A 12445-nucleotide genomic window follows, 5' to 3' on the forward strand; every position below is an offset into this window, starting at 1 on the left:
CAACACAACGGAAATGCTCCCGACCACTAGGGGGCTCTCAGAGCTCGGTAAAGTTAGTTTTCCTTGCCACTGTTCTATAGAGTCGGCAGTAATATCAATACCACGATTAGTTTAAACAGTATGTAACCACTGCATATCGACATGAAATATTAATTCAATATCACCTACGTGCAAAATAGCTTCATATTTAGGCCTATACTTGTGAATGATTTGACGCGCTACCACGGCGCATGATGAAGGGAACGTCTGCCAATCCCACTAAGTGGTTAAAACGTATAATTTGTATTCATTAAAATTACTTTTAACATTTAAAAACAGACATATTCAAATTCCAAAGCTTGTCAGTCTTACCAACAGGAACTAACAACCTTTGGAATTTGAACATGTCTGTTTTTAAATGTTAAAAGTAATTTTAATGAATACAAATTATACGTTTTAACCACTTGGTGGAATTGGTGGATGTTCCCTTTATCATGCGCCGTGGTATCGCGTCAAATCATTCACAAGTATAAATATGAAGCTATTGTGAACGTAGTTGATTTTTAATTAATATACCATGTCGATATACAATGCTTACATACTTAAAACTAATCATGGTATTGATATCTTTGTAAAACTGTCGACTTTATAGAACAGTGGCAAGGAATAGTAATATTACCTAGCTCTGAGAGCCCCCAAGTGGTCGGGAGCATTTCCGTTGTGTTGTGGCTTGATTCCGTTGTGTTGTGGTTTAATTCCGTTGTGTTGTGGCTTTATTTCGTTGTGTTGTAGCTTGATTCCGTTGTGTTGTGGCTTGATTCCGTTGTGTTGTGGCTTATTCCGTTGTGTTGTGGTTTAATTCCGTTGTGTTGTGGCTTATTCCGTTGTGTTGTGGCTTATTCCGTTGTGTTGTGGTTTAATTCCGTTGTGTTGTGGCTTGATTCCGTTGTGTTGTGGCTTGATTCCGTTGTGTTGTGGCTTATTCCGTTGTGTTGTGGTTTGATTCCGTTGTGTTGTGGCTTGTTTCCGTTGTGTTGTGGCTTTATTTCGTTGTGTTGTGGCTTGTTTCCGTTGTGTTGTGAACTTATGTTTGCTTTTTTAATTTCGTTGTGTTGTGCACTACTGGGCCACCGTACATATATAAACGATTAACTATGACTTTTCCCTCAATAAACTCTTAATTTACTGCTTATTATAGTTAATTGTTAGGTTTAGGTATTGGGTAGGATTAAGAATGTAGAATAAGATCATGCAGAATAAGGCATTAATATGTGCTTTATAAGTACTAATAAATAGCCAATCTTTTAGCCATATGCATGCTAATAGTAATAAGCAACTTGTTAAAAGACCCTAAAATAAAGTGTTACCATTATTTTATAACAGTGTCATCTTTTTTACGAAATTTGAAATTGTCTATTATCTGACCTTCTGTTGGAGGAAACTTAAAAAAAAACAAAAACAAACATGAAATGAAAAATAGTCATGACGCTGTTATAAAATTATTTGTCAGAGTATTGTCACTTAATGACATTTTAATGACAAGTTCAATTTGTACCACTGTACTTGAGCTCAAGATACATATTTATGACACTATATTATAATGGCCTCATGACAACCAATGTCAAAACCAACTACATGACAGTTTAATGCAATGTTAACCCATAAAGCTAAATGATGTCAAGTTGTCATGACAAAGACACTGACAGGTTATGATGTATTGGTTTATGTCAAGTTGTCATAACTCGGACATCTCAAACAAATGTCATCTTTGCATTAAAAATTACATAATTGAGCGAATGACACTTAATGACAGTTGTCATAAACATTCATAAAACCTCCTTCATATTCATGACATGTGTCATGTCATGATTATGAAGGTGTCATGTCAGTCTTATGCACACCCCTTCAAGTAAAGTGTTACCAAAAAAGCTATAAACTCTAAAACAGTTTTGCAGACAGAGGAAAAAAAGACTGTCAAGTCATTTCTGCAATTCTGACTAAACTATGTCAGCCAGATAGATAATCTTGGTGACATATCAGCAGAATATGCAATAACAGTATAGAATACATCACAGAAACCTTTACGTTTGCAAGGCTTAAAAAAATGGAGGTAGAAGATCAATGAACGCAAAAGTTTGTGTGGCATCGCGGCACTGGTCTGAAGGGATAAGTGACAGTTCTGTCAACTGGCTCGAAATGCTCTCGCACTGGCTCTGGGCCGTTCCTATTGTTGAGCGCTGATTGGTCTCAGATTCTTGGATCCCACTGTATATATAAATGTCAAAATCAAATGAATGGCAAAAAGCCAATTTCCCTGAATTCACCCTGTGTTATGTATCTGGCAGACGGCCCCAATGTGGAATCCTTCAGGAATGCCACAGTTTCCAATTCCAGTTGTGCAACGTTATTAAATAATGACAATCATCTCAGCACGAGATTATCTTTTTGAAAGATAACTCTTTTTTCGATTCAACGGCAACCGCTGATGTACTGCACCTTTCCCCAGGTCCTAATCAAACAGTAATACAGAACTATTTTAAGATTTCCTGCAACCTAGTCAGAGTTTTTCATAAACTAAGCGACTACGTTTCTGGAACAAAAGCCGAATTGACCCTATGTGGACTTGTGTCCTTGTGCAGGGAAGGAATGAGAGAGACTGGAGGTGGTGACAGAACAGTGGCAGAGTGTTGTCAAGACGACAGATGCGGGTGCCTGAAGTGGACCCTCAAGGCTGAGGGGAGGCTGGCTGTGTCTCGCTGCCTCAATAAGAACGAGGCCACAATGGGCGGCAGGTTTGTCAAAAGCCATTAGCAAGTCTAGGATAACAGGAAAGGGGTGAGATTCCTGTGCACATCCTGGTGGAGGATACATCTGGAAACCCTCAGGCAGTTTGGCCAGGTATATATTTTTGTTACATATACACTACCATTCAAGAGTTTGGGGTTTGTAGTTTTTTTTTTTTTTTTTTTTTTTAAGAAATTAATACTTTTATTCAGAAATTATGCATTAAATTGATCTTTTATAAATATTCAGCATCACAGATTATTGTTGATAATCAGAAATGTTTCTTGAGCATCAAATCATCATATTAGAATGATTTCTGAAGGATCATGGGACACTGAAGACTGGAGTAATGATGCTGCAAATTCAGCTTTGATCACAGGAATAAATTACATTTGAAGATATATTGAAATGGAAAATTGTAATATTTCATTAAATTACAGTGTATTTTATTATCACGTAAATGCAGCCTTGGTGAGCATAAGAGATTATTTTAAAAATTTTTACAGAGCCCAATTTTTTGAACAGTATATATAATAATTAGGGCTGGGCGATATATCGCATGCGATTGTCACGCGCATTTCGTCAGTAAAGCCGGTTCCCTGATTACCGCAAAATCGCCATCACCTGCTTTCAAATGGAGCGGCATTTAATTCATCTGCGATAATGAACGCGATATTGCGTAGCCCGTCAGTGATCTACGGCTCTGTCTATTAAATGCCGCTCCATTTGAAAGCAGGTGATGGCGATTTTGCGGTAATCAGGGAACCGGCTTTACGAAATGCGCATGACAATCGCATGCGATATATCGCCCAGCCCTAATAATAATGGCATTTCATAATAAATATTTATTTAAAAAAGTCATTCAGTTTAACCAAAATTTCGGCTTTACTGAATGACACACAATGATATTTTCAAACAATGCTAACAGGCTGATATCTAGCTAGCAAAAGGACAATCAAACCTTTTATATTTAGTGCAAGTTTTTAAAAATATTACAACATTTTCCATGTTTTATAGCGGTTGTACCGAATGACCTGATGTTTCGGGACATGCGTATGAGCAAGTGAAAACATGAATTTTTCACACAGTTAAGAGAGATTTAGATACTTTGCTTCACAACCATGTGATCCTTTGCAGGTGTCTGAATGATGTCACATCCTGTCACATGATACTGACAGCATGACTTGATCCAAAATGGTCCCTTTATATTGGTTACTCCAAATGACATCAACCCAATTCATTTTTTCCGGACATTCTTTCTCATAAAGCAATGACTTCTATACATAATTTTGATACAATTTTGCATATATGATTTTATAAAATCATGCCAAAATAAAAATACATTTTTTTTTTTTTTTACATTTTAAGATATTTTAATCACAAATGAAGTTGACGGTTAAACCGAATGACCTTTTGACACTTCAAAATCTTTAAAATACCTTTATATGTAGCAAAATATAATTAAAACCTTTTGGATTTAATAAAATAGATCTAGTTGTACTACCTTACATACTTTGGATGTCATATCTTTGTTTTTTATTATTATTAATATATACACAAACACAAATTTATATTATATAAAATGTAATGCATATAGATAACACTTTAGTTTAGTTTCGGATCCAATTCTCACTATTAAATTTGCTTATTAGCATGCATATTACTAGGATATTGTCTGATTATTAGCATAATAATGCCTTGTTCTGCATGACCATATTCTACATCCCTTAATCCTATCCAATACCTAACAACTACCTTATTAACTAACTTATAATAAGCCATAATTAGGAGTTTATTGAGGCGTAGTTAATAGTAAATAGTAAGAATTAAAATATATATATAAAACAATGAAATTATCATACAACCCATTTCTGTCCAACTGGCTCTACGTCTCTTAGTGACTATGACGACAGTTAATGTTTCATTGTCTCACTGTAAATCTGACCTCTAATGGAGCACATCTCACCGCTGATCCCGCTGTCAACATGTGACCCACTTTTTGGGATGTGTGCTCGAGGAGTTTAGCAGCTCGTCATGCTATTCCTGCCACACAAAAAACCACATCAACATCCTTCCAGGATTGAGATTTGGTTGTCAGACGGGGGTCAGAATGTAATTTCTGTCGGGGACTAGCTACGTAAGCTGCGTATCTCCATCCCGCTGCATCACGAGGGCTCCTGCGAGGCAGCGCTACACACTGCGTCTGATGCTTGAAGAAACATTCGCAGAACACAAGATGCAGAAAATGTGAAGTCAACAAACAGATACATCAGACAAAGCACTTAGAAATCCACCAGGTTTTAATTACAACCAGTATACAAAAATAATGTGACAGGACAAAACTGGGACTTGGAATGTACACGGTTTTGTTTCTGCTCCAAATAAACACACCACACAAGTTTAAGTGTTTCTATTAGTGTTAATCAGTGGAACATCTTTGTGCTGCTTAAGCACCCTTTCCCCTAAAAGAGACTAAATATCTTACACAACGAAAACAAAAAAAGCAGCAAGTCAAACGCAAAACAACCGGATGGCGTGGAGGTAATGCAGGGCTGCGTATCAATTAGTAATGTGTTTGCTAGTTCTCTAATTTATTTATAGTATTCACAAGTAGCTGATGAGAGGGAACAGACCATGAAAACACGTGTGGAAACGCAATTTTTGCCTAATGGCTCCGAGTTGCTTTGAGACTAGAGGCAGATGCAAACTGCAGATGCCATAACCCATTTCTGTTGTCAAAAATTAAGAGTAGTGGTTGCGGACAGGCTGCGTAATTGCATGCCAGAAACATTGGTTTTTAACCTGGCACTGTTCTGCCCGCTGTGGCACCATTTTCAGAGAGGATTAGTGCCCCGGCACTTCCCACTTCAGCTGGAGTCTTTCGGGGTTATAAACTCCATGACTGGCGAGGAACGGAGGAAAGTAATATGAATCTTGATAATGTCTTTTACTAAACAGGATAATACTGGTGTATGTCAGTATAACGGTTTCTCGTGTTGCTTTTAACTGCGGAGAATAAATCCTGGATGGACACAGTGTGCGCGGGGTGATTTGAGGGCGAATCTCACAACAACAAAAAACATGTCTGGTTCATATTTCAGCCCAACATCACAAGGAAAAAAAAGAAACTTTTGTGATTATTTTGAGATTTATAGAATTATTGTGATTTTTAACATTGTACCATTATTTTCATGACAATTATGCACAATTTCTTTATCATAATCATTGAAATACTGGATTATTACATATAATTACATTACAAATAAATAAATGTACATTTTTCTTGAGTTAATTTTGTAGTGATCTATTTTTATTTTGAATAAATCTTTCAAAATTTAAATATTCAGATTAATAAAACGTAATAAAATATTAGATCATTAGTCATAAAATAATGCACTTTTATGATTTCATATTTCAGCCCAATATCATATATAATTTACCATTATTTTCATAAATTTATGCATATTTTCTTTGCCATGTATAAGATTTATTCAAAATATAAAATAAAATACATTACAAAATTAACTCAACTAAAATGTAAAATATTTACACCATTAAAGCATTTACATTTTACGTGAGTTAATTTGAAGTTATATTTTTTTTATTTTACATTTTAAAAAAATATTTTTAAAATTTAATTAATATTTGGATGAAATAAAATAAAATGGAATGGAATTAAGATGTATTTTTGACCCATGAATTTCCATGACTTTTAAGATTTCATATTTCAGACCAATTTCAAAAGGAATATAATACATATATATATATATATATATATATATATATATATATATATATATATATATATATATATATATATATATATATATATATATACCATTATTTTCATAAAAAAATGTATGCATATTTTTATGCCATAATCACTGACATATTGAAAAAATGTAATTTATTCAAAATATAAATAAAAATACATTCAAAAATTAACTCAACTAAAATGTAAACTATTTACACTATTAAAACATCCACATTTCACTTGACTTAATGTTGAAGTGATATATTTTTATTTTATATTTGAATAAATACTTCTAACATTTGAACAATATTCAGATTAAATCAAGTAAATGTAATAAAATTAAGATATTCATGAAAAAAATAATGCCTTTTGACTTTTAACATTTCATTTTTGAAATAACATTTTGAAATTGCCCTTATATTTTCATGTTCTCCATGACTATTGGAACCCCGAATTTAAAAAAAAATGCTTTAAACAAAATGCAATTTGTTCCATCTTTCCTCTGAGTCATGGGTGTCACATGACCAGGACATGTGCATGAGATCCACCCGCTACAGTCGAGTGAGTGTATGCGTTTATCTAGTGTTGACGTCTTGTCATGTTGAGAGGTGAGAGAGTTGAGGGTTGAGAGAGCAAAAAGTTGTCAGTGCAAAAAGTTTGTGCGCGAACGTCAATCTGTACTGTACTTTCGAGCCAGTTACGAACTAGTGTGCGTCGGGGAGGCTACATCTGCTGAACTCGCAGTATTCCCGCCTGTCAAAATCACCGGACTCAAGGCAGCTGAGGTTATTCTTGTCTACTCTGGGCTATTAAACTACTTCTGCTTTTATATTTGGTGTTGGCCATAATTGACCACTACATCTGTTATTTACAGTACTGATAAATAACACTTTTCTCTCACTGGATATTCTTGATGATAAATACATACATATACAGTGTATATATATATCTCACACACAGGACACGTCACGTCATAGTACACACCATCAAAACCTCACAGAATAACACTGGTTTTCCATCCATAGTATATAACAAACTAAACAAAAGAAGAGAGTATAGATCGTTCTCACAAGTATTGACAAAGATTTGTTGTAGTACAGCAGTTACGTGATGTGATATGAAACTGTGGACAGTTGCAGTTTTTACACAAAAGAAACAGGAAGTTTGACGCCAGGCAACAGCGTTCAGTCCAAGTGTTCTTCATACACATAGTGTCACAACCTGACAACACAACACAACATTCAGAGTGAATGAATAACAAGTTTCAATCAGCTCGGAATGACATCCACAGCTGATGAGTTAATAATGACTTGCACCATAATGCGGAGCAATTAAGGATCATCACGTGGGGGCAATTTGCCGTTGCTCAGGCAGTCTTGTTTTTCTTCTTTCCTTAATATTGTTGATTGATTGCAGTCTTTAAGTCTGGCATTAATTTACAATACATGGGGATTTCAACATCGCATGAATTGTGGCAAGCCTCCAAACCTAAAAACACATCCCAGAAGGCACTTACATTAACTTATCAAAACATACTTTTTTGTTTCAGAATATTGAGAACATGTGGATAGAAGGTATCTTTCATCTCCAAACATTACTAGATAACCAGACAGAGTTCATGTCATATTTCACTCCAACAAAGTAAATTTGGTCTATGTTTCATTCAAACTTATGCTTCGCTAAAGTGTTATTACTGTAATGTATCTTAATATTTGATATATTTTTATTATATATATATATATATATATATATATATATATATATATATATATATATATATATATATATATATAGGCCGGGCAGTGTGTGTGTGTGTGTGTGTGTGTGTATATATATAATATATATGTGTGTATATATACACACACACACACACACACACACACACACACACACACACACACATACACTACATATATATATATATATATATATATATATATATATATATATATATATATATATATATATATATATATATATATATATATATATATATATATATATTAAAGTAAAGTGTAAAGTAAAGTGTAAAGTTCATTCATTCTAGTGTTGTCAAAAGTACCGACTTCGATACCAAGTGAGGCTTTGAGCAATGTTGAGCGGATTCATAAACACCTCTGATTGGCCGTTGTGTTCACGCACTCAACATATACAGTATTCTGTGATTGGCTAAAATGATTAACGCACAGGAGCGTTTGAAAGCACAGAGAAGTTTTTTCACATTTTTAAAATTAGTCGGTACTTCTGACAACACTAATTCATTCTTTCTTTAGATTCTGTGGTAAAATGTGACCTAGACATATTCTTGACAGATTTTATGAGATTCATCCAATTATTTCAATAACTAATCGTTATGTCAACTTGGGATTGAGCAAATGAGAACATGGTATCACATCTAACCCTTAATGCTAATATGCTATAGTAACATTCAGAAGATTCTATTAATACACAAATACTAAGAGTTGTGAAAACTTGATTTGGCAACATTGCTCTTTTAGTGTTCTCAAGTCCAGAATAGCATTTTAAAGTCAAATGTTCACAACAGTCATATCAGTACAGTAACTCACAAGACATCACAAGCCTCTCTGAATGCATGAATCTGACTGACATTGAAGCCAGTTTCATAACTAAACAGGTACCTTAATACCTTTACTATTTAAAACAACACTATTGATCGACGCATTAAGCTCCCCATTTTCTCTCTCTGCATCTTTTTCTCCATCAGAAAAATGTCAAGGCCTAAGCAGCTCTCAGAAAAGTAGCTTTCCCATCCTTATTTTTCAGTGCAGTGATGCAACTTGAATAGCTTTAGGGAGGGGGAAAAAATTAACAGCATTGCAAGTCTGCAGCGTGGGTGAACACTGTAGGCTAGAGTAACTACTGTCTTTACAGTCACTGGGTCCAGATAGTATAATCTCCAGATTACTCATGCTATATCTGCTTTGCTGGATTCGGAGTTCTTTCTGGGTAGCGTCGCATTGGTGAGTGTGTTACTCCTTTATCATTATCGCTCTAACCTCCCTCCACCGAAGGCTCGATGCTGTGAAACCAAGGATGAATGAGTCACGGCTCAAGTAATTCAAAGCACTGCCAAAGCATCCATACAAGCTGCATGATATTATGCAAAACACGCATTCGCCGACACCCGGAGACAAATGAATCCACGTCTGGACACACATTGTCACGGTTACACACACATAGTTGACAAAATGTCTGAAATGTCTTCTTTTGTCATTTTAAAAAAGTCGGCTTATGCGGGAGGCATCAAAACAAACCACTGACCGGCTCTAGAGGGATGCGGTAAAGTGAGTGGCCTAATCTCGCTGCCGAACATACGGTGAGAGCGCCTTGTCCCTTGACCTTTTTTCACAGCTGGCAGCTTTTCAAGACCGCGGACTCCGCTGAACCAGGCAACATATGCCGCCTGGCTTAACGGTCCCTGCTGGGGTCCATCCGTGCTCCGCTGTCCAAATAATCCCACACTCAAAGGCACGTCAGTTGCGTTTCTCTCAAGGCCCCGCCTTTCCCACAGAGCCACAATGTGCATTAATCTACTCAATCTGTTGTAGTGAAGTTAACAGACAACACAATAGGGTCCAAGGAAGGATTCGTGCTAACGCGAGAGGCAGAAGTCGTGCTGTGGGTGTCCCGTGTGCTCCTGTCTGCAGTTTTTAGATGTAGGATTCTATGGTTTTGATATAACTGGATTAATCAGGAGGGGGAAAAACATGCATCAGCCCAAAACGCACACGGCTAATGCACAACACTCTCTGAATTAAACATGGCCCGGAACAAACTGCAGAGGCTGACAGGAGAGTGTGCGAAGAGGAAAAAACTGAAACACTATTACGCCTCTGCCTAGAACTCCTCGAGTGATTCAGAAAATTCCTTTAGCGTAACAAGACATCCGATTAATGAACGAGAACTAAAAAATTGTGGGGGAAAGTTAAAAGCGTTCACAGCTGGAGATGATCGGCGGCACAGATGAATGACCCAGATGCTGGAGCGAACGTTGCGTTGTCTGTTTTTTGTTTAGCTAACAAAGCATCCAGCTGTTCTTGAAGACGACATTCCCGGCATTTGATAAAAGAACCTGGCGAAAGCGGCCTTAGCTTCTGGGTCACAGCTTGCTGAGCCACTCGTGCAACGTAGCATTGACAGCCCTGTATGGGCAATCACAAGGCTTTCTATTCACTTCAATGGGCCTACTTGAGTATTGTGAATAAACCTCTGACTAGATGGGCATTGACAACAGGTTACAGTTACACGACAATCAAATCACTTATGATATCTCTAATTTTGCATTAAAAGTGTGCATCGTGAGGCCAGCAAAATTAATTTGTGTTTTCTGCTTGATAATGAATGTTTTCATCCACAGATGTGACTAACCAATCCGCTCAGATGGCACGTTTCCGTCTTTGTTTTAAAAGGTCAAGTAAATATCAGTCAGGTGTATTATCTGCTTCCTCTAGACATAGATGGCAGTCCGGGAGATGATTGACCCGTCTCGTTGAGACTCCATGTCATCATCCAGGTAAGGTGCGCACTCGTCTTCGTGCCGGTGGATTTGGTAGCTGGGCGGCAGTCTGCTCAAACGTTCGTACCTTTCTTCCTCTTCTTCTTCCTCCAAGCTGTCGTTCAGGGCATCGAACTTCCTGCGCTCCGCTTCATTCAGCTCGCCGCTCAGCAGGATGTCATGGGCGGTCGGCGTGCTGGCGGTCATGTGCGGGAACTCGTTGCATTTCTCCGTCAGTGCTCCCGGGTCGCTTTCGCGGTACGTGTAGATCGGGCCGTTGTTGTTGGCCCCCGTGCCATTCTTGCTGGCCTTCTTGCCTCCAAAAAGACGGGTTTTGTTGCCGTAGGTGCTCTGCTCTCCGTCACCTGAATATCCATGCTGCTGGCGACGACTTTGCATCACTAACACGGTGACCAACGCGCCGACCAAAACGAGGGCCAAGAAGCTGCCCAGGATGGCTCCGGCCACCACGCCTGCACTGGAGGGGTCTTCAGTCGACTCTGCAGAGGAGGGGAGGGGCACAAATGAGGAAGTTGCTGCTTGGTGGTGGTAGCTATTCTTCACCATACATGGTGGTGGTGTGCGATTTGGTTCAGTTTAGATTGTGAAATGGTTTTTGGCTGCCCCCAGTTCCCAGCTACAAGTCCTATGGTGTGAGCCAAGTTTGCCGGATCCGCTCTCGGTTCTCGGTTCAAGAAAACAACACAAACATCCGTTTCTTCTACGCTCGGGAGCTGACCAGGTGAAAAATTACACTACACATATAGAGAGTATGAAAGAGAAACACACAGATGGAGAAAGGATGTAAAGATTATGTCACAGTATGGTCATGCAAAGAGGAAAAATTGTAAATTATGCTGGGAATGCAGCTAATTGGTCAGTTTGTGCATTCCCACCAAATTCCTGGGAACATGTCCAAGTCACAAACATTAAAGGAACACCTGCTTCAGGAAGGATTAGCCCCATTCAATGCTGCAACCCACAGGGCCTGCATGGAATGTGCTGCTGAGGCAGCGTGCACAGGAAGTGATGTCTATATTCATTACATACTGTATATACTATATATATATTGGTGAAGTCAAGAGTAATTATATTTACAGTCTGATTTAATCAAAAGTTTTCTGACTGAGCCTGTCTGTGCAACTTAGAACAGTAATAGTGCTTTGCAAGTCCTCTGCATTGATTTTGGTTACATTACTGTATTACACAGGTCAATATATTAAAAACTCTGGTCATACAGCTAACCTTATAAATATGCAAAGCAACGGAATTAGGAAAAAGTGCATGAGTTTGAGGTTTTGCAAGAAGCTAAAATGGATTAAAAATATACCCAGTTCACTGATTTAAAAAACAGCTAGATTCTTACATTTTTCTGAGTGATGCTTGTCAGTGTAAAGCTCTTTGCTACACTG

The 12445-nt window shown here is 37.4% G+C and overlaps 1 protein-coding gene across 2 annotated transcripts in view; it reads right to left on the reverse strand.

Moving 5' to 3' along the window:
• pvrl2l (PVR cell adhesion molecule related 2 like) overlaps nucleotides 1-12445 on the reverse strand; it is a 197755-nt gene that overhangs the window by 82418 nt on the left and 102892 nt on the right. Inside the window, exon 7 of one of the 2 annotated variants that reach the window (XM_048202845.1) lies at nucleotides 9235-11533. The exons of the other annotated variant lie outside the window; for it this stretch is intronic. Coding sequence (XP_048058802.1) covers nucleotides 10986-11533 — 548 coding nt within the window. The 3' untranslated portion in view covers nucleotides 9235-10985. Of the gene's footprint in view, nucleotides 1-9234; nucleotides 11534-12445 lie in introns of those variants that run through there. 2 annotated transcript variants of the gene reach the window in all.

Source organism: Megalobrama amblycephala, linkage group LG9, assembly GCF_018812025.1.
Source record: "Megalobrama amblycephala isolate DHTTF-2021 linkage group LG9, ASM1881202v1, whole genome shotgun sequence".
In the NCBI taxonomy this organism is placed as follows: Eukaryota; Metazoa; Chordata; class Actinopteri; order Cypriniformes; family Xenocyprididae; genus Megalobrama; species Megalobrama amblycephala.